The 24,048-nt window shown below is 35.8% G+C and overlaps 1 protein-coding gene across 5 annotated transcripts in view; it reads left to right on the top strand.

Annotated features, from left to right (window-relative positions):
* The first annotated feature begins 1,121 nt into the window (after window positions 1–1,121).
* The window catches only part of RBMS3 (RNA binding motif single stranded interacting protein 3), a 750,151-nt gene continuing 727,224 nt past the window's right edge, over window positions 1,122–24,048 (top strand). For 3 of the 5 annotated variants that reach the window (XM_023207252.3, XM_023207251.3, XM_023207248.3), the window contains exon 1: window positions 1,122–1,839. In XM_023207252.3, coding sequence (XP_023063020.1) covers window positions 1,765–1,839 — 75 coding nt within the window. In that variant the 5' untranslated portion in view covers window positions 1,122–1,764. The remainder of the gene's footprint in view (window positions 1,840–24,048) is intronic. The other 2 variants (XM_026454169.1, XM_023207250.1) reach the window with 1 other exon arrangement.

The following is a 24,048-nucleotide window of genomic DNA, read 5'->3' as shown; positions in this document are numbered from 1 at the left end:
GTACCAGGGACTTTTTATCTTAATAGGCGACTCTGGGCTCAGGAGAACAGAGCCGACTTGACAAAGTAGAAAAGAGCTCAGTACTGGTCTGCCCACGCTTTGGGCATGCGTGAGCACTCGCAGCAAAACACAGCTGGCACATCTAATTTTAGCCTCGCCCGCCTTGAAAAGGGGCCCTTTAAGGAAATATATTTTCTCTGAAACAATTTGTATTATAATGTAGCAGCTGATAGACATGACAGAATATTATCATTGGTGGGAAAAAACTCCGCCAAGTAATTATGATTTTTGTTCATTTTTTTAGATGTAAAGTGATTAAAGCATCAGTGCATCAAAATAATCATAAAGAGAGAGACAATGGGAGAAACATATTTTATTTGTAAAAAAAATCTGATAAACCTAAGGAGTCACGTCTTTTTTTTTTTTTTTTTTTTTTTTTACAAAATGGATGTGATAAAAAGGGTTATTATTTTTGATATATTCAGTTGATAAGTCCAATCTGATGACATGTGGCATTAACAGTAGTCCTGGAGCAGACTCTAAAATTTCTTCAATACTTAGTATCCACCAGGTTTTCCAGGTAGTAAAAGGTTAGTTTCTCATGATGCGTCTGGCTCTAGTGTGTTAACAGATTTTGAAAGCATCCGGGACTTACTTTTTTTTCCCCTTTAACCAGCAAGGTTAGTTCCTCTGCCTTTATTTCTTTTCCTTTCTCCTCTTTCCTTCTTTCGTCCTCTCTTCCCTCTCTTCTGTGTTTTGTTCAGCAGGGTGGCTTACCTTGGAACTTGGCAAAAAGAGGAACAAAAAGCAGCTGTTGTGTGGGGTAGATGGAGGACGGATAAGAAATAATCCACCGCCCGCATTTGAGTTCTTCAGGTTCAGTTCCAGCGGCAGCAGCGTTGCTGCAAAAATCGCTTGCTATTCGAGATAGCCAGCAGAGGGAATCGGAACTTTGCTTGCAGCAGGGGTTGAAGCAGCCTTTTTTTTTTTTTTTTTTTCTTGGAGGAAATACTGCAGCCTTCTGGACTGCGTACGCTGCTCCCTGGAGAGGCTCTCTCGGTTCCACCCACCGGCTGGAAGGAGGGGAAGTGAATGAAAGGACAGGACAAGCCCCGAACACCATGTCACTCTGGGAGGGAGACAGCAGCAACTAAGCTGTACAAGGTTTTTTTTTTTCTTTTTTTTTTTTCCTCCTTTTTTTTTTCCTTTTTTTTTCTTTTTCCCTTTTCTTTTTCTTTCTTTTTTTTTTCTTTTTCTTTCTTTTTTTCTTTTTCTTTCTTTCTTTCTCTTTCTCTCTCTTTTTTTCTTTTTCTTTAAGGTGGGGAAGGAGACAACCAGGAGACAGGAAGCTGATCTGCAAGGATTCGGAGTTGTGTTAAAAGGACTTTGATTTTTTCCCCCTTTACGAACGCTGGCAATTGACATCACTACAGACAGCCTGGTTAGAGAACAAACTGCCTCATCCCAAGTGGACCCCGGCAGCTGGGGGAAGCCAGGCAAGATCTGGGAAGGCTGTGTGTGGGTGTTTTTCCTACAGATCTCACTCCTCACCTTTTTTTTTTTTTTTTTTCCTTTGGTGTGTGTTTTTTGTTTTGTTTTGCTTTTTTAAAAAAATTCTTGCTGTGTTGGAACTAGCGAGTGGTGGAGTCTCAAGCCTCATCAGTCACCGGGACTGTCAGGAATAGTGGTTTAAGAGGAAGCTCGGCCTGGGGTACTATACCCTGTCATCCAGTTCCCTGCCTCGGAGATAAAGATTCCAGCTACATGGGCAAACGCCTGGATCAGCCACAAATGTACCCCCAGTACACTTACTACTATCCTCATTATCTCCAAACCAAGGTATGGCTTGACCACCGTCTGGCAATCAGTGTGGTATCCTTCTGCACTTGGGATGGGAAACAGAGAGGCGTGTGAATTATTAGTTAACCCCCACCCCCATCACTCCTTCCTGCTTCTTTGAAATTAGTGACATACCAATGGAGTTAATGAGGCAGAAGAAGACATAAGAAGAAAGCAGCAAACCTGGAATTGTAGCTTTCTCTTTAAGGAGAGATAATAGTTTCACTTGAGTTCAGTTTCCTTTGTTGTTATTTGGCAGCATAAATGGTCCTGATATCAGGAAAGTCTTTTGCAGATGGGCACGGATTTTAGAAAGCAGATCACAACAGTGATTATCAGGCACAAGAATATAATTTCAGGGGCTTTTCTGGTGAGCTGTTCTTTGTGGCTCTAAAGGGTTTCTCTTACTGGATAGTACGTGCCAGGGTGGGGGTAACTCAAACTTTTAATCGCAGAGTATAGAATGAAAGAAGCGTGTGAGAAGGTATAGGGCTCCTACCAGAGTCTCTGAGAGTTTGTTTATTTTTGTTTTTAATTTGCCTTGCATATTTTATTTTATATTGAGGATAATCAGCATGCTATAGACTGCATTCGGAGCTTTACAATACATGTTCTTTACTTTTAAAAGATCTAGTTTTCTGTGTAGCTGCCATGAGGAGGCCTGAGTCTTGAAAAGGAATGAAATGTAACTGATAATAGTTGGACTTGAATTGGTTAAATACTTTAGCCTTTATGTGTGTGTGCTCAAATGACCATTGGGGCCAAGAGGCAAGCCCACGTAAGTAAGCAGTGGGCAGTACCTACCCTGAACTTTATCCTGCAGTTAAGACATGAAAGACTCTCAGGTGTGAAATCACTGCTCCAATTTGTCAATTACATTGGACTTGATTAGGGGAAAACATGTTAGCGGAGTGACCACCTCGAGAGTATGGGTGATAATTACTGTGTGTTGCATTAGCATTAGCCAGATTCTACCATCTCCTTAATAAATAAATATGCCGAGAGTGAACAAGGCATGCCTGAATGATCTGTGCTGTCACCAGGACTCGGTGATGTGATTAGGGTTTGGTAATTCATGCTGTAGTTATCTCTCATTTATTTTGTCTCATCCAACAATGCCTATTTGTAAACCAGACTGGCAAGCTGACTTTCCGTATTATATGAAAGATTGTTGCTTTATTTATTTCTTTTTCAATTGTTTTATAATCCACCCTGCCCCTCCAAGGTCGACTCACACTGCTATTTGCCTTTGTGAGCATTTAGTTTGTGCTGCTGATGCTTAAATAGACTAGCCCTCCTGCTTGGTGCCTTGAGTTTTAACTCTTTGGGGGTTTTAGGTAGAGAATGCTGCCTGCCATTCGTCAAGGAAATGGCAGAGCAAGGACAAGTTAAAAGGGGAAAATTTACAGTCATTTCTCATCCCTCAACGAAACAAAAACAATAAACTCAGGTTGCATGAAAAATATCAGACATTCCATCCCTTTTACTCATTTCAAAAATTATACTTTGTTTTGGGTTCTTGTTTTCTACTATGGTGTATATTCAGAAAAGAAACTTTAGATTGAAATGAATAACATAATTGTTTTTCTGTTTGAGACCTCTTTTAACCTATTACTAACAGGAAATAGTGAATGTTATGCACATCTTTTTCAAAGACACAGGGTGCTGGATGAGCTATACTAGTAGACAGTGTGTGTGAGAGAGAGAGAAAGATGGGGGTTAAAGAGGGAGAGTGGAGTAGTGAGGGAAAAGAGAAGAGCCTGAAAAATAGGGAGATTTTAGATATCTGCTTTGGAGTTCTATGTAGTTTAGTGTTGTATAGACAGGCAGCATCTGGATCTTGTTACTCTCAAGCTAGCCAACGCCATCAACTTCTGGAACATTTTTAAAGAAGTTAGATCCATTAGGCATTCTATGTTGATATTTGGATAATCAGATCAGGATAGTAGGGAATATAAGATCAGCTACTTTGCCTATCATGGTAGTTCATATTGATTATTATGTTGTAAAACGTTGACAATGCTTTGAAGTTGTCCTATATTGTTATGGTGGCTCTGAAATGACAGACATTAATAGCATTCCTGGAAGCTGAAGATGTGAAAACGTGCCCTGTTTTGAAACTTGCATAGAGAGGAAATGAGATGAAGCGTCAATGTGTAATCATATTTTAAAATGGGGGTACTGGGGAGTTTTTGACAGGGTTAACACTATACAATGAAGCACCATCATGTTTCCGTGTAACAGGAAAACAATTAGGTTATTTCCATATTGCTTTTTGTTCCTTCTACACTTATACCTCAAAATATAATTTATAATAATTTTAAATGAAGTACATACTGCTTGTATTTATTTGGTAAACCTGGGTGGAATTCATAAAATCCACTCCTTGTAGCCTTGGCTTAGAGTTATAATCCAATTTTAAATTCATAACTATTTAAAATGATGCTGATATATCAAGCACACTTACATTTGATGAAAATAGAATTTTACGGTAGGTAACAATCACATTCTAGTGATAACATATCTTAAATTTTTCTCTTAATTGAGGTTGGTTTTCTTCCTGCCAATCCACAAAGGCTATTTGCTATCATTAGTTTTTTGGGGAAAATCTTCATGGGATTTTAAAGGATTGAAATGTTTATTACTATATTATTTCAGAGAATGCACACATGCTGAACTCTCTTTTTCTACTTGTGTAATGATAAATACCTCTGCTATTTTTTAATGATAAAACAAAATGAAAATGAGATTTAAGAAATAAATGTAGATGTTTCCATTCCCTGGAATACATAGTAAAGTTTTAGAAGAACTTGTGACACTTCCCTGCCTTCTCTGCTCGTGTTATTTAACATTGCATTGGAACCAAGCTCTCAACATTGCTTCTTTAAAAATAAATGTTTATGCTCCTTCAAATAATTTTTCAACCCCTTAACATGTTTTATATTAGAAAAATATACATGTAAGTTAAGATGAAAACCCAGTGGTTGACTCGTAGCTATAATGTATAACAGTATTATCATCCTATGCTCCCTCTTTCACACCTCACATCTTTAAAACGTTGTCATTTGTCAATTTTCTTTTTGATGAATTTTCTTTTCCTACCAAAAGAAGCAATTTCAAGGAGGAACATTACTTTGGTTAAGGAATAATGAAGAAATCTTAGTGACATGTTATAATATTTAAATAAGAAACAGCTGGATGAAAAAAAGTTTATCAAGGCAAATTTGCTATTTGGAAGGGACACCCAGAATAATCGGCAAGTTTTAGAGAAAGGGGGCTCAAAAAATAGTTCATTAGCTTAATGACAAAATATAAAATGTTTGATTAGTTGTAATCCAACATTTTTCAAGTATTTTATCACCCTTTCCAAAAAAAAAAAGCAACCTGTTGCCGTTGAATTATGAGATTCCAGGTGAATTTCATTCTGAATTTTTGAGGTACTTACCAGGCGGGGGTAGGGTGGTGGGGGGAAGGTGCAGGGCTTGGGGGATGGGGAGAAAGGTGTGGGGGTGGGGGGTAGGGGGTTCTTGAAAAAAATTTCGTCGAACTAGGTAAGCTTAAAAGAAGAAAACCTGGTTACAGCCTGGTGAATTGATTTTTTTTCCAGCTGAGAAATAGATACTTCTCTCACATATATTTGGAAAACTTTAGTCATCTTCATAAAACTTAAAAAGTCACCTAAGCATACACAGCGAGTTTCTCCTTTCTTCCTTTTCCACACCCTTACCAGTTCACTATGTTTCTACCAATCCAGTGCACAGTTTCTAATGATGTTGCTCTCACATGAATTTACTGAATTCCCTTCTTTGGTCGTCCGGTTCCCCAGAAGGTCTTGAAGAAAGGGGTTCAGACTAGTGGACCCAAACAGAATTTCTTTGACGGGTGGTACTCAGATTGTGTTTAGAGCCTGGTATGAAGAAGGGGCCAGGTAAGGAGTAATTAATTAACTGCACATTGATTTCAGGCTGAATATTCAACCATCTGCAGCCACCCGTCTCTAAAAGTCTAGCTGAAGCACAATCGATTGTGCCAGAGAATGAGCAAACACTTGAAAACACAAGTAAGTGAAGGAAGAGAGGCTTCTATGGGGCGAAGGATATTCTTAAAGATGTGAATGTACAGATCCTTCAAAAGCAAAACAAAACAATCCTGTAACACACTCCTTACACATGAAAATGTAGAAAATCTTGCAGAGGGAGGGAATGAGTTTAGAATTTCCTTAGTACTTCCTGCCTCAGATTTGCATTGATATCCAGAGTTGGTAACTTGCCAGTTGTTTTAAAACAGCCTTGAAAACTCCAAAGTTCTGTTTTCCTTTGAAAGCCTGAAACATACAAAACTGGTTTTCTAAAATCTTCCAGCGATGGAATTTTTAGGTACAACTACAAATTTTTTCTTTCGCGTCAAGGGGGTAATACAATAGCATGAAACTATGATAGCATGAAACTATGATAAATCCTGTTTGTCTCACTTTAGACTGTATAGAATTTTTAATTGGGTTCAAATAAGAGGAAAATAGAAGGAAGGGGCCATCCTTGTTTCTTAGTTTTTTGGTTTTTTTTTTCCTTAACTCCCCCAAGCCTTCATTATCAGTGGGATTGGATACAATCCCAATGCATGTTTTGCCACTTTTTTTCCCCCATGATATAGACATTGTTTTTACAACACTAAGTTTGGTACCTACTTAAAAGGACTAGAAACGAAAAAAGTTCGTGGTATTTTCTTTACTCCAGAATGGATTCAAACATAAGGAAAATATCATGTATATTTAGAAGCATCTTTCTAAAGCATTTTCCTTTCACTTTCTTTCAATTTGGAAAAATGTAGCACAAAATTATAGCACAAAATTATTTACATGAAGTAATAAAATGAATCTGAGGGCTGGGGGTAGGGGTAATTTGCAGGGAGGGACACAATATAGAAGGGAGGATGCAAGTTCATTCCAGGTCTTTCTGGCTTCAGGATTTCTGGAAAGCTTCATTTTTGCACTAATATGATTTTACACAACCGTTTTTGACATTACCAGTCTTTTGGCAGAGAGAGAGAGTTCAGTCACAATTATGTCCATGCCAAATTCTAAAAACAAACAAAAACAACAAAAAAAGTATTTTCTTTTAAAATAAAACTTTTTTAATGTCAAACTTTTTATTCAGAGTAAATGGTTGATGTTTATTCAAAATTGGCTTCAAGTACTACATTGAAATTGTTTTGTAACAGTCTCATAAGCCACAGCTGTATGTGATTAAATAGTGTAATATCAAAAGCATGTGAGAATAGACGTTTTTATGCTATAGCTGTTGCACAGCAAGAGTGCAGATGGAACTGAAGGGAGACCAAAAGCGAAAATGTATTCATGTGGTGTAATACGTGTGTTGAGGATATGTGTTGCTATTTTTTGCAGTAGTGGGAAAATGTTGAACTATTTTGGATGAGCTTAGAAAATATCCTCTTGGAAAACGGAAACAGACATATAATACCATTTTAAAAATATGGAGTGGATCATGCCATTCAATTAGAAAACACATAGGTGCTGAATAGAACTGAAACCAATTCAAGTGGAAGAATGAAAATTATTCCCATTGAGCACACATTCATAAAGCAAAAGTGACTTTCTCATTTCTGTTTTGAAATTATAATTTTTTTTTTTTACTACTTTATGGAACAATTGTAAGAAAACCTTCAGGCCATTTATATCTAAAGAAGAGTATCAGACAATAAGAATCAGCAACTTACAGATGGCAAAATAGGCAGCAGTATATTGCTTTTTAAAGATATTTGGATATATGATGCTATTCAATGTTTTATAAATATTGCTCTTTTCTTACCAGTGTTAAAAATTACAAAGCTACACAAGGACACACAACTTTTGCTTCTATTTCTGTAACAGAGATGTTATCATAAAGAGGTGTCTGGTTTTTATGAGGTGATTTAATACAGTGTTTTTGAAATAATATTTGTTAATAAAAACTAATAACCTCTAGCTTCTAGAGATAATAAATCTATAGGATTAGTCATACTAATCATCACCACTGTTCATATGTGATTGTTTTCAGGGCCTTGAAAAAGCTCATGGAATTGTCTATTTTTAGATTTCAGATTTTAGACAAAAGTAATTTTAAGAAGAAAAAGAGAGGGGCGGACTGAGATGAGTTAAATTTTGCTTGGTTTTGTTTTTATTTTTTCTTATAAGTTGATACTGGCAGATAATCTGGTCTCATTAAAAATGTTTTGTTTTATCCCTGTAGGTTTATTAATCAGGGAGTATATATTATGTGGAATCATGAATAAAATTTTAATAATTCAAAACCAATTCCTAATAAATAACAAATTTCAAAAGTATAGATAATAAAGGAAAGATGATAGACCCTATCCTTTCGTGGGGGAATTATCTGATTTGTATGTCAATGCATTGGTTTCTAGGTTGGATTCCTTCGCTAGGATCCCTTCCGTTGTGAGATAGTAGAGCCTGCTTTGGTATCTTAGTAGTGTCTTCAGGTGACCTCGGTTTTGTGTCATTCATGAGTTTTTCTTTGGTTCCCGGATGCTTTCCACAGAGCAGATCAAATGCTGCTTTATTGGCTCTCTGGTGATTTGAAAAATTTAACTGTCTTCATCCTTTTATACATCTAAATCCAGTGCACTGAGAGAAACACGTCCATCACTTGGGAGTGGGTGGATAGCAGTTCCCAGGAGTGGAACAAAATGACAGACGTTCTTTAATCATGATCTTTTCCAGCTTTGTTGTGGTGGTTACAATTTTTCTTCTGAGTGGGTAAAATTAAGGTGTATCCAAAAACTTAATTGCGATAGTATGATGCTATACTTTTCCACATTTAACTTCCTGTCTGCAGGTGGTGTGGAGCTAAGTGGTTCTGCATGTTTGGCTAAACCAGTTGAGGTAATGAAGGAGACTAGAATTGCCACATTAAAATACTGACAACCTTAGTTTCATGGATGATTATAAGTAGTCGGTGTAAATATAACAATTAATGAAATATTATTTTGACTGGATTCAAAACCTACAAATCTGCAAAACCTACAATCTCTGAATCTCAGAATAGTAGCCTAGAAAACGCGGGAACTGAATACTGTGGTTACTACAGTATAAGGTATTGTAGGAGGGAAATAACTTCCCAAGAACATAGAAACAAGAATATTATCTTTTCTACTTTTTCTTTTAAGATTCTCTTCTTGTTTTTCAAAAAGCTCCTGTTAGCTGAATTAATGAAACAAGGAAGATAATCCTTTGGGAAAATTGGTTTCTATTCATATCAGTCTGTGTGTTCATTTATTCATTTGCAAAATGAATGAAATAACCCTGACCTCAACAATATATTATAGTGGCCTCTGCTATGGAAGGGATGCAGTTGCTGAGCTGTTAAGAGAGGGTGGTTCATAAATAAGTAGCAATGTTATCATTTCTGAAGCCCAAGTGCATGTTTTTATTTACTTTATTACAGACACGGCTCTGAGGTGGGTAGTCTGTCTTTAACACAGAAGGGAGTTTAGGAGCTCCTCAAATGTGTAAAAGCCATTTCTATTTGCTGAAGCATTGCTCTTCACCACATAATCATTGAAAATTACATTGTAGAAGAATATTTAGTGATGGGGGAATGTTTATAATACATCAAATGGTTAAAACAGGGAATTATGCTCCTAATATTATAAAAGCATAAAGAATCCAACTATAGACATATACAAAGACTTAAAGAAAATATATCAAATTCTCAAGGAAAATAAAAAGTAAATGGAACCCTGAATTTTGTTTCATGAATGATAAATACAAAAGTGAGACTCGACTACATACCTTATTCGTCAAGGGTACCCTAATAGTACCCTTTCCTGTTGTGTGGCAAGTAAGGTATAATAGGAGAAAAGTAAATCTAACAATATTTTAAATATTGATAATAATAGTTTTAGGAGCTGATTTTTAAACTTCTTTTAGACTTAACTTTCCTGTCATTCTATAGTGAGGTTAAGAAATTGGTATATATTACATTCAATATGCTAGATGCAAATGATCTTCTGGTCCTCCCACTCTTAGCTGATCGTTTTCAAGCTGAATATAGATCATGCATAGAGTTTAATAAGGATTTTTTAGAGACATCTTATTGCTTTTTAATCCTGTGTACTGCTACTTAGTCATTTTCACTGATTGATGACAATTTAATAAAAAGTGAAATGGAAAACAATACTATCTGGTTTTCTGAAACTGGTTAAAATATATTGAATGCTTTCCTTATGTATGTGAGTCATAGTTGAAGCTATTGTTGATGTCTGTAAATTCTCATGTTGCTTCTTTTAACACTTGTCAAGCATATAAATGGTATTCTGACACCCAATATATAACTTACAATTAAGTAACTTAGAATTCAAGCAAATATATTTTTAACTAGTTTTGAGTAGGTGAAGTATTTGAAGTATTTAAGAGACTTGGAATAATTTTGGTGACTTTGTTTGCTAATAATTCATCTCATCTCCATATTTATGTAAAATTTCAGAGATTGTTTTCTGGGATACTCAACAAATAAATATGTGATAGACCTATGGCCTTTAATTTCTTCTTGAAAGATGAGAAAACCACATTTCATTTTCTTTGACTTGGTGGGAACTACCCTTGGAGGGTGGTGACAGTTCATGGATTTACCCTGGTCTCCTGTGTACACCAATTCAGACTGCATCTTTAGAAATAAGAAGGTTGCATTTTTAGTAAAGGTAGGTAGAGAATCCTGGAAAGAATAGAACTCTGATGTCCTTTTCTCAATTTATTTCAAACAATTAACCACTGCTTTTAAACTTTATTATTTACCTGCTTAAGATAATTTGGCTTCATGTAAGCAATGGAAGTTTCTCTTTCTGACTCATGTTTAACTTTGTTGTTGAGCTGGAAAAACACAAGAAAAGGCCAGTGGGAAGAGATGAAAGAACATTGAGGAATTTCTCTTCAAGTTTTCCTGTTTCCTGTAATAATAGATACTTTTTGAGGCCTCCATCCCACATCCAAAGACACATATTAAATACACTAACATTCAACACCAGATTTAATTATTTCACAACAATATGTTGAAAAAACTTTTATAATTATAATTTTATAATTTCACAACAATATGTTGAAAAAACTTTTATAATTTTATAATTGCTTCTGAAACTCTTAGTCCAAGTATATTTAATTAATATGTATCTGTGAATTTGGAAACATCTTGCATACATGAATATTCTTGCAAAGTGAAAAAAACCTAATCTACAGATCCTTTTCAGGTACAAAGAGATTATTGGAAGACTAAGTGGAACAATGAATAAAGTTGACAATGTGTTATGTTTTGTAGATATGCATATAAATGTTAATTGATTTGGGTTTTGCAGTTTTTCTTTTCAGAGTTTGGAGGCAATGCATTTGTTTCCTTGCACCAGTGTTTTTGTAGGTCCTTAAGATGGTCACAGCATCTAAAAAGCTGGCCATATCTTTCACTATTGTGGCCTTTTGGCACTCAAGATATCTCTGTATTTTAGTAATCCCAAATTTCCGGGGAGGAACATGTGGTAGAACAGCACAGTGTATTGGAAAATGTCATTAACATTCTTTGGCTGAAAGATTTCAAAAGCAGACACATTGGATTGACCTTTGGCAGTGAGAGCAACTGGGAGTTCCAGGTCTGGGTGCCAGGTTCACAGAATTTTTTATTGCGTAATTGGTGAAATTGTTTACTAGAGACAGAGCTTAAATGTAACAGGTGTTTCCCTAGGGCACCCTCTTAGGGGAGTAGGCAAGAGGCAAATCAATGGCACAATACTTATTATATGGCATAATTTTTCTAAATTCTTCTGTCTCAAAATAGGGTCATAGGTTTTTCATATGCATTAAAACTGACATTTCTTCCTTTTCTCCAGTTCCCATGGTTATTTACTTAGGATAACATCTCTTGGTGTCTAGAAGTCTCTCTCAGTCCTAGAGAATCTACGTGCCCTTTAAAGAACACATATCTGTACAGGTATGCACACTGCAGCTAGGCCCACCATCACTCTCACAAGTAGTTGAGCAACCTGAAGATACTGCTACTCCAGCCATAAGCCAAGTGTGATGGTTTCCTTCATTTTCATTCTTATCCCAGTATTACAAGAAAATCAAGATCCTAAGCCTAGACATATCCATCCTCCCCCATCTTATTCAGGAAATAATTTTTTCTCTCTGTAGCCCCATATATATCCTCATACCTGAAAATTCACACCATCCCCCAATGCTGGAGGGAGAATTCTCTCATAATCACCCTATGTTTTGATTCTCCATCTAATTACTCAATTTTTCTTCCCAGCCCTCAGACAGATCTCACTGAATTTCATCAGCAGATGCAATGAATCAGCTTTGATGGTTTCTCTTACACATAAAACAACAACAACACACACACGCACATACATTCCTGAAAACCTTAATGGTTATTTTAATGGTTTAGATTTTCTCTGAGGCTTTACGACCACAGAGAAACATGGAGGAGCAAAGTGGTCCTAAGAAGACACATTCCTGTTCTTCCCAGTTATATTTTATTTCATTTTATTTTATGTTATGTTATGTTATTTTATTTTATTTTGCTGCTAATTGGTAGCACAAAGGGGTGAGTCTTACCAAAATAGAAGTAACTACTATTTTTTTACTTTCTTTCACAAATATCATAGTATCTTCTCATGATCTGAGATACATTGACAGTATATCACGCAAGTTAGCTATCTACTCTCTTTTTCATGTCATTCTTGATAGCATCTTCTGGAAATCTTATTGATTAATTCTAATTCATCCCAAATAATTTCATAATCGTCATTTAAGCTGTGAAGAGTCTAATGAGCTTCAAAGCTTTTAGTGATGAGGCTGTCAATAGGAGCATAGAAAAGAAGGAAAAAAAGCTGACAGTTCTACAACGTTAATGTAACCAGTTATTTATAAGAAACACCAAGAAAGATAAAACAGAGAAGAAGAAAGAGAAAATGAACTAAAGAGAAAAATTAAGGGTGTCGGGGCTGAATGTACTTTCAAACATTTCTGGAATTTGACAACTTGTTTTCCTTTCAAAGACAATGGATAAGAGCTGTTTGGCAAGGAAAAGGTCATTTACAAACAGAAGAAACGTGTTTGGGAAGAACGTCAGTGTGAATACATAATTTGATGTGGAGGAATCCTGTAGTTGAGACTTTTGGTCTCTTAGGAAGAAAACTGATGCTTATGTCGACAATTAGTGCTTTATTTTGTTTTTGCACTTGTTGCGGCACTCAGTAATAGCTGGCATTTGCTTTTGTTGTTTTGACTTACTCATCACTAGTTCTCAAGGAGAGCCTGTATAAAAGCCTTCTTGATGCTTTTGATTGGAAAGAGGGGTTTTTTTTTTTTTTTTTTTTCAGAAAGAGTCATTGGAATCAAGTTTTAATGTGTATTTATGATTTTCTGTATATAACATATTTGTATACGATCTATATATGCTCACACATATAACCAGGAGCAATGCTGCTGTTGTTCTGTGTGGAAAGAATCTCGTTCTGAGGAGGAAAAAGCAACATTAGTTGTGAAATCCGCAAAGCTGTATTGCCATGAGAATCACACAGTACCAATTGCTTATTCAACAAGAGTGAAGTTTGAGGCCACTAATGTTCCTGGGGACCCAAGGAGCTGGTCAGTTGAGGGTGTGGGTGCAGTCATGCTTACTTCCTCTGGGCTGGCATAAGCCTTTATTAGAGGGGAGGAGCCTGGTAAAAGAGTGTCTAGATTTCAACATGGCCCATAAAAGACTAGCTGTTATTGTTATTATTCGTAGTCCATCTTTTCGGCCAAATTCATTGTATGCATTTATCCATCCTTGTTTTATTTAGGATGGCTGTCTGATGCAACCTTGCTTTAACATTGTGTCTTCTCCATCTCCCTGCCTTTCCCAGATTGTCCTTCACAGGGCAAATATTTTTATTTCTTTGTTGTAGCTTCTACTCCCTTAGCCCTTTCATGCTTGCCCCTTTTTCTTCTATTCTCAAGTTTTTGCTATGGACTTGCCTTGTCTCTGTCCTCTGATCCTTAAATTCTGCTTCCTTGTTTTTGTTCTCCCAGCTTTCAGTCTTTTCTTGTTTCTTTTTTTTTTTTATTGCTTTTTATATGTTTCTCTCTCTCTCTCTCTTTTTCTTTTTTTCTTTACAAGGTACGGTGGGATTGGGTTTTGATTTTATCATTTTTTTGCTTAGTTGTAAATTTAATTTTGGCTTTTCAAACATAACTGCACTCTTCTGGATCATATTTGTGTCAGAGTTAGTCTGTAAACAATCTTAGAACTGGGACCACAGTTTTCATCTCTGAATGTCCTGCAATACTTATAGTATGGTGTATGATGCAGATTAAGGTCATAAGAAAAGGTTTTCAGAAGGTATTAGTCTATCTTGTTTTGTGCGTCTTGTACATTGCTCCATTGCTGAAGACAATGCTGTTTTGAACCAGAGTTGCTTAATGTCATCTTCACCTCTGTGATGCTTTATATCAAAAGACATCTTTTTTGCATGTCCACATAGATACAATCTCTTGGGGTCCTACCTTTTTCACCTTAAGCACATGGGTCACTTGGCTAGTACCCTGAGGCTATTGGCTTGAGTTTGGTTACATCCCTACCTAATGGGACAAACCATAAAACACAAGGTGAGTTAAGTCAGAAACTGTAATAAAACAAACAAACAAACAAAAAACAGCAAAAAAAAAAACACATAGTACTGCATCATAAGTTGCTGGCAAGAAAGTCAATACACGTGCCAACTCAGTGAGGGGCAGAAGTGGATTTCAAAGACAGACTAAGTAGCCAGGATTTGGAACTGGGGGATGAAAGTAAGCAAGTATGTCAGGATTAAATGGTAGTGGTGGTGGTCTGGAGAAGGCTGGAGAGGCAATTCCTCAGCAATTGCCAAGAATATCAGCCTTTATATGTGGCTTCCTTTTATGCGTTGGCAGAAAGCTGGACATATCAGGAAATTAACTTAGCTTGAAGAACTGGGAGATGGTCTGAGTTTTAGGCCCATCTTTTTGTCAATTTTGTTTATTCAAAATTCAGGGTCTTGACTAAAATAGTTCTTATAAAAATATTGAACTGCCAACCAATATTGGACTATAGTCCAAGAGTAACCAGCCATGCCGTATACCTATTCAAAGCAATACCCAGATGGGTATTTTTAACTCAGAATTTTGAAAGGACTTCAAGTATCAGGTAAAAATGACAAAATTCCCATTTTAGATAGAAAACAAAACACAATTTCCCTATACAATTAACTACGTGGGTACAAAGACATATCTAAACTAATACAAGATGATGTTAGATGAAATTCTGATGTAAGCTTCAAAGCTTTTCTTGCTAAGGGATATCTGAAAACAATAACCCTGTTGTGGCTAACAGTTACAAACTGTGATTTTGGTTTGGACTTCTCTTGATTTTTCCAAGTTGTGCTGAATCTCCTATGTTTTTTCTGCAGTGTTTTACTCTATCATACTTTTTTATTGCATTGAGGTCCTTATTTCCAACTGCGGAAATTTTATATATATATAATTATATATATATAACTTTTATATATAATATGTAATATATTTATTACATATAATATAATATGTAATATATTTATTAACATATTATATAGAATATATATCACATATAATATATAATAGTGATTATATATAATATAATTTATATATAATAAAATTATATATAATATATATAGTTCATGAAACTTTAGGGAATTTTTTTATTTCAAATTAATGCATACTTTGCATATCTAGGGAAATAATTCAAGATACAGCAGGAAAATGTTAGTCATCTCCCTCAATACACCACACAGGTCTTCAAGAGCTCTCTGAAATAACCAGTATTAATAGCAAGGTGTGGGTCTTTTACAGAATTCTATATGCTCTTGCAAATATGCAATCTGACATATGTTATATGAGATCAAATTGAACAGGTGAACTACTTTTTCAATGACAAATGTAATTTAGATATTCTTACTAAGTTGTTAGATATTTCTGTTTTTTTCTTGTCAGATTAATTGTTCCTACTTTATTTGTACCACATTTTATGCAAGTGTTTCCTATAGGTGGACATGCATTTTATTGCCATCATTTTACCAATATGAATAATTCTAAAATATATATTCAAGGTACTCATATAAATACTAAAAATTAAATCTTTCATCTTCTGATTAAGTTTGCTTCCTTTAAAACACTGAAAATCACCTTGATGAGTTTCATATTACACAAGGATTAACATCTCTCCTTGGCCCCAAAATTCTGTGCTCTGCAAGGTTATCCTACCCCTTTGTGTTTTGATGACAGGGTTATACTCTGCTTCTTTTGGTAAGAAGATGCACTTCCTGATTGAAGTGCAAGCTGAGAGGGAACCCTCACGTTTGGCAGAAACAGGAATGTCTTCCTTCCTTTGTGACACTATCATAGATCCCAACAAGTGCTTGGGGTCAGCAATTCTACCATCTCATTACTTGTGGGCTGCTGTTGTGTGAAAGGTCAGCTTCCTTTGTCTGCCACCTTACATACAAAGTTAAAAGGACGGCAGCAGTCAAGGACAATGTTAAGCAGCCCAACTCTTCTTAATAAATTTCAAAGCCCACTGAAATATTTTTGTCCTGGAACACATATTTTTTTCCAAAGGCTTTGGGCATCAGAATTTTTACTTTTGCATTATTTTAATGTGTACAATTGTACACATTATTGGAATGTGTACAATTGTACTTCTTAACAACCCTCATCTGTTGAACTTGTTTGGTGCTACTTAATCAATGTCAAGTAATGTTATGGTTTATCAATTGAGCTGGAAAAACTGACTCTGGTCAATCTAATGAACCTAGGTTAAATCTGTTGTTATTTCTTTTTTCTCCCCTGTACTTGATGTTTCTCACTTTTAATTCAAATATTAATCAAGGTCAGAGCATAACAATGGAAAGAATAATACAAAAGTTAACCTATTTAAGATGTGATGCTGGGATGACACAGAAATATTTACTACCTAAAATATGTCTAGAAGACGGGAGATCATAAAGCCTCAACAGTTTCTTCTCCTAGAAGAAAAGTTAGATCAAGAATGTGTATTTCTGATAGTAGTTAATCCTCTTTACATAGTCATATTTGACAGAACTTAATCATATCTTTCCAAGGTTGATGGCCAAATCTCACATGCTTTGGAAACTTAGGGAGTTTTTCCTTCCCAAGGACCTGAAAAGATGAACTTTTTTTTAAAAAAAAAAAAAACACTGTAGTCAAATTAGCATTTTTTTTGTCTACTCGAAGACTCACCATTTTTTGACCCACGCTTAAAAATCGTTAGTATATTATACTTAATATACATTTAGTGCAAGTGGAAACATTTTAACAAAGTCTGGAAAAGGAATTTAGTAATCAGAAACAAAAACAGTGTGGTTAGGTGAAAGTACTCTGAGTGTGCTAGTAGAGTAATAGTTGTGGGAGGTCCAATTTTTGATTCTACAACTTGCTTTAATACCATTTCCTCAGAGTTACTTTACTTTTTAATATTTCAGCTTCTTGTCACTTCTTCCCATTATAAGAATATTTAGTTATTTGGTAAAAATGTCTTGAGGATCAATATTAGACTAATAGTAATGTGTTTCAATGTTCTGTGAAGAATGCCAATGTATTAACATATTATGAAGGTGATAAAATATAAATAAGAACCATTAACTCAAAGAGATTGTTATTAGTGATAATGGTAAGGAGAGGGCAATTGAAAAGCTTAGAATTGACTTGATACATGAATATAATGGAGCACGAATCCTTAAGATGGCTCAGATCAATGCTTTTCATTGAAACATTTCTTTGCACTTCCATTATGCTTCTCCACATTCATCTCCGCAATCAGCTGGACTGAAATCTTATAGAGATTTGCTCTCAGTATTTCTTATACTTCTTACATGAATTTTCTTTATTGTTATTTTGTTGTGGAAGGGAGTGCAAGTCTGTCTCAGCACTCTATTGAAAACTCACCATATAGTCTGAGATGAATATATTGGAAAATTGTCTGGTTCTTACATTGCTATATTTCACAATACTTGCACTTTCCTCATTTAAGTTTCTAGGATGCCTTTTGTCCCCTAGAGTAAATAAATTAGAGGGGAGAAAAGGTGTCATTTTCTTGTAGCCAGCTTACAGAGTGTCAGCCCTTGCCTCCCTAGAGTGAAATCTCATGTTTAAAAATGCTGTGAGTGAGGCCAGCACTGGCTCTGGGTGTGGTATTGGGTTTTAACTAGATAATTCTTCAGACTATTCACTGGAAAATGAAGGAATGGAGTTTTTAGTTTTTTTCAGCTTAGCATTGAGCTTTCAAATATCCTTCAAACTTGCTCACATTTAGCATTGCTAAACTTTAATTTTACCCTTTTGTTAATCTTCCTTCAATTACTATGATTGCCTTTACCAAGCTCTTCGTGCTGAAAACCCAAAGGCAATCTCAAAGATCTTCAAGCTGTGTGATCCCCACCCCCTGCGTGTGGTAGGTGTTTAGTAAGTGTCAATTGACTGAATGATTGGTCTACATGAAAGTGGCTGTTCCACATCCTGAACTCAAATAATACTCACTGAGCAATATATTCTGGACACTTAACCTTTTTTTCCTTCCTTTTGGTATATCCTATTAGCTCTCAGAATGGAGAATCCTCCACTTCATCTTTCTTCTGCCCTCAGATCTTATAACAGTGCTAGTCAGTGTCTACTGAATAAAGAGTGTATAGTCTAATTCCCTACACTAGACATCCTTTAATTGATTTTATAATCTTCAGGAAACTTAATAAAACCTACTTGATACTTATCTGTGCTTCCCTTATAGTTTGCTTACTTCCTTTTTAATATTTCAAAATAGTATTTCACTTCCAATTATAAAGATACTAAAGCTAAGACAAAAATGTTAAGGTAAAATTCTCCTCAAGATGTTGGGTATTTTTTTTTCTGGGAAATATTTGGTTTCTTTTTGCTTACTCGCATGTTTACTCTCAAGTCAACATTGACTCAATATAAAACATTTGTGTCAGTACATCTACCTTCTCCCACCTTTTTATGTACGTTTGGTCTCATGATGTTTTGTGAAAAAGGGAAATAAGATTTTTCAGCGTTTGTGCAATGTTGAATTTTAAGACCTTGTAGTCCAGTACTGTATCTACTCATCATGTATCCTATAGTTACTAACATTGAGTTTGGTACTTGGAATATTAGAACGTGAAATAAAATACTCTTTCAATCAATACATGTTTCTGGAGCTCTCCCTTAGGCCACCACTGGTTGGGGGTGGTTTGGACAAGACAGTAGTTATAACGTGATTCTTGCCCCTCAGAAGCTGATAATTTATTTGAGAAAACAGAGAAGACTCATGAACAAAGGAGGGTAATCAAATGCTAAGTCATGCGACATTGACTTAAATTGAGGAGAAAGGGCAAGGACTGTTGGAGCAAGTAGACCCTTAGAGGGAGAAGAGAGTCTTGGGCCAGGTTTGAGGTGGGCGTATATTTGGGCATTTGGTATATTGCTTAAGTAAGAGCAGGAAGAGAAGGTATTCTTGCTAGAATAAAAGTAGAAACGTAACACAGATTGGAATTGGGAAGGGACAATATAAGGACAAAACGGGCTTAGATGAAACAATCCATCAGAGAGGCATAAGGTTCCAAAGTCAGAGCACAGCAATGACCGAAAGCCTTTAAGAGGGCAGATGAGAAAAAGTGAATAATGGTTTCATTTTGGGGTAAGGAAGTGGTTTTGTAAGTTTCATTTGAAAGGCATAACCATGAATGCAAACAATGATAGATTTTTAATTCTTTATTGTTTTAATAAAATGCCTACAGTTTGACTAAATGAATATGATTGGCCCTCCACATCTGTGGGCCCCACCACCCATGGTTTCTATCAACTGCAGGTTCCGTCAAGTGTGGGTAGAAATTATTTGAAAAAAAAATTAAAAATAACAAAGCAATAGTAAAAATAATACAAATAAAAATATAGTATAGCAACTATTTACATAGCATTTACATGGTATTAGGTATTATAAGTAGCCTAGAGATGATTTAAATTATATGGGAGGATGTGCATAAGTTATATGCAAACACTACAACATGATATAGAAGGAATCTAAGCATCTGCAAATTTTAGTGTGAGGGTGGGGGTGCCTGGAATCAATCCCCCATGGATAATGAGGGGCAACTGTACTTACAGATCTTCATATAGCAAAAAACCTAGTACAATGAAACATTAAAAGCTAGCAAATAGTCTTATTAAAAAAGGCCTGCTGTATATATGACAAAAGTTTAATACCCTAGATATAAAATTTGCTTGTATGACTCAATAGGAAAAAAAGGGAGAACATATTCTAATAATAAAAGACACAAAAAAGCATAAATGAAGAAACAGAAATAGCCACCAAGCGCTCAAAAATATATGTCACTGATAACCAAAGAAGTAATAACTAATATAAGAGGGAGATATTATTTTTGCCTACTTGGTTTTTAAAGAGTTAAACATTTCCTAACAAACAGAGTAGACAGATACAGGAAGACAGTCACTTTCACTCATTGTTCATCCTTAGGGGAATATTACTGAATAGGTGAATTTTGGATATTTATGTGAGAGATAATGTATCAAAAGCTTTAAAAACATACATGCCCCGTTATATAGCAAAACCAATTCTAGAGATTTTTGAAAAGGGATTAAAGTGTATATCACAAGATGCTTTTTGTCGCACTGCTTTTAACGGAGAAGATTATAAGCAATCTAAATGTCTATCGATAAGGGAATAGATTAAATGAAAGATGTTATATCTTTACAAAGAACCACTATGCAGCCATGAAATCAATGAATATGGATATAATGACTGAGGAAAATACCATACTGTTAGATTTTAAAATATTATACAGCAGTTTTATAATATGATTCCAAACCTTTCTTTGAAATCTTTGTATGTTTGTACACGTTTATGTTTGTATCTGTATTTATTTGTTCCTTTAAAAAATATAGAAAAAGTTTTGTGTGAGTTTCGGAGTTGCAGGCATTGTTAAATACTTTTGAATATGCATTGATTATCACTCTAAATAATTAATATTGAAAATTAAGTTGTTTCCAAAAAGCGATAATAAGAAATTAAGAGGAAACCAAGCAAAGAAGTAAGGATCTTGATTCAATTCATAGAAGGAAGCCATTGCAAGTTGATTAGTAGAGAGAGAAGTAACATACATAGAAAGTGCTTTGATTGATTGCTAGTATTTTACACAATGCAATGAAACAGAAAGGTAACATTTAGGAAATCAAGGTAACCCTGAATAAGTATAGGTAGGGAAGCACAAAACATGTGGGACCAGAGAAAGGCCAAAAGGTGGTAGATGATATGAAGATTTGAAAAATGGAGTCTGTGATAACCCCGAAAATAAAGGTATTAATCCAGGTTTAAATATAGTAATTATATAACAATGAGGCATCCAGATAAAGATGTGCTCTAGACAAATAGAGAAAACTGAAGCATGATCTGAATCCAATGCTAAAAAAGAGACTTAAGTTTTGTCTCCATGGAGGTGACATTTGAAGTTATAAGTATGAATGAGATTACCAAAAGTGAAGATATCAAGCTACAATTATACAGAGTGATAATTTATTGGAAAAGTCTAACAAGAGAGCTTTACTCTTCTTCTATTCTATCTATGCTATGCTTTACTTATGGTTTAAGATTGTCTTCAACGTAATGAGGATTCTGTTAAGAAAACAATTAGTAACTAACAAGAATATTTGAGTGAAAAGTCTCAAAGTTTAGAAAACTTGTGCAGCGGATATTTAACCCCTCTTAGCGTCTAAAATGTTATTTTCCAGGTTTCAGTTTGATGCTTACATGCAATTGGCCCCTGACATCCACTTCCTGTTTTGTTCTAATGATCTTTTAGTGTGAATCTCCCCAGGTTTGAGGAGTTTTCTTCAGAAGGAATGAGACATTTGGGCATATTTTCTTTGTTTGCTTGTTTGAATTACCTTTTTGTTTGTTTCTTTTTGTTTGCTTTCTCGAATGACCGACTGACTGTTTTGTCTGGGATTTGTTTCTGAAGTTGTATTTTAGGGCATTTGTACTCAAACTGAGCATGCGTAAGAAGCCTCTGAAGGACTTGTTAAAACTTTGATTTATATTTCTTTCTTTTGGAATTTCTGACTCAGTAGGTTAGGGATGGGGCCTGAGAGCTAGGGATCTCCTAAGAGATGCTGATGTTGTGGGTCTGCAAAGCAGAGGTGAAATCACACTGCTAGAGGAAACACGATATTGAAGCACATTTTTATTTTCACGTAACCCTTTTTCACACAAAGACATATCCATCTCTATCACCAAGTACAATATTAAAATTTTTTGAAAGTTTTTATTTTAATTTTTTTTTTTTTTTTTTAGACAGAGTCTCGCTCTGTCACCCAGGCTGGAGTGCAGTGGCGTGATCTCTGCTCATGCAAGCTCCACCTCCCGGGTTCACGCCATTCTCTTGCCTCAGCCTCATGAGTAGCCGGGACTACAGGCGCCCACCACCACGCCCGGCTAATTTTTTTCTATTTTTAATAGAGATGGGGTTTCACCGTGTTGACCAGGATGGTCTCCGTCTCCTGACCTCGTGATCCGCCCGCCTTGGCCTCCCAAAGTGATGGGAGTACGGGAGTGAGCCACTGAGCCTGGCTAAAAAGTTTTGTTGAAGACAGAGTCTCACTCTGTTGTCCAGACTGGAGTGCAGAGGTATGGTCATGGCTCATTGCAGCCTTGAGCTTCTGGGTTCAAGTGATCTTCCTGCCTCAACCTCCTGAATAGCTGGGACTACAGGTGCATGCCACCACATTCATCCAATTTTTAAACATTTTTTGTAGAGTTGAATTTTCACTGTATTGTCCAAGCTGGTCTGGACCTCCTGGGCTCAAGCAACCCTCCCACCGCGGCCTCCCAAAGTGCTGGGATTACAGGCATGAGCTACTGTGTCTGACCTGTTGAAATTTATCACTAGTGGTACTTTCTGATTATTGCTGTATACAAAATAGCCATTTACCTAGATTTTAATTTGCTCATAATTTAAATAATAAAAGTTATTGTTTATGTCTTAACCTCTCTGGCTCTGGTGCCTTCAGACTTTCATCACGTGATTGGAAAGAAAATTTCAGGGAGAATACAGTGGATTGTCCCCACAATCTTGGTAAAAAAAACCCCAAAAAACATACACACACATACACACACATACACACACACATACACACACACACATATATATATAGTTTGTCTTCTGAGAGTTAAAATGAATTGGTTTCAATGGATGGTGAAATAATATTTATCCAGGTATATATGAATATCTAATTTAATCAGTAATTTAAAAATATATCTAAAGGAAGATTACACCATAGAAGGTATTGACAGTAGGATAGATGTGTATTGCCCTGGCACAGGGAGAAGAAATTTGAATCCCAGAGTCTAAACTTCCTTGCCAATAGAGAGAAGTTCTCTGCTATGTGGCTGGGATTCATTATAACTTCTTAACCTGGTCTGGGGGGAAAAAATGCTTCTTGCTGGTCTCTTTCTTTATCTTTTAATTACATTTTATCAGCAAACGTCTTATGTTTTTATTTCAAAATGTGAATATGTTGATCATAAAGGGATATTTTCTGTTGTGTATCGACAAATTAGTCTTCTGGGTTATACCTTAGTCTCAGATGAATTAAGGTGACTCTGCCTCCAGGATTCTAATGATCTCAGTGTGTGCTGAAAAGTCTATTTCCTAAAGCCTCAGGGCTAGAGAATAACATGACAGCCAAGTGGTGGATCCCTGAACAGCCAAAGCCACACCTCAATGGAGACTCGTCTACTTTTCTGAGCACTTTACCTGCTGTTTATTTGTTCATTCACTAGGAAGCAGCGCTATAGAATTTTCTAAAACTGAAAGGAACTTTGAAGTCATCAGGGCCAGCCCTTTCATTGTGAGGCTGAGGTCACAACCTTCCATTGGTGTCTGACTCTTATGAACCTGGTAATTGAAATAATTCAAAGGCTAGGTTCACTGCTCGGAAATATTTCACAGTGTTGTGAGGTGTTTCCCTTTTGTATTATCTTAGTCTGAAGTGTGGTGCTTGGCATCAGGTTCAGGTGCTAATGTAGAGTGAGAATCCATTCAACCCTAACCTCTAGGCCCCTTCCTTACTTTAATTTAAGA

Source organism: Piliocolobus tephrosceles, chromosome 2 (assembly GCF_002776525.5).
Source record: "Piliocolobus tephrosceles isolate RC106 chromosome 2, ASM277652v3, whole genome shotgun sequence".
In the NCBI taxonomy this organism is placed as follows: Eukaryota; Metazoa; Chordata; class Mammalia; order Primates; family Cercopithecidae; genus Piliocolobus; species Piliocolobus tephrosceles.
This window is presented reverse-complemented; position numbering and strand designations above follow the sequence as displayed.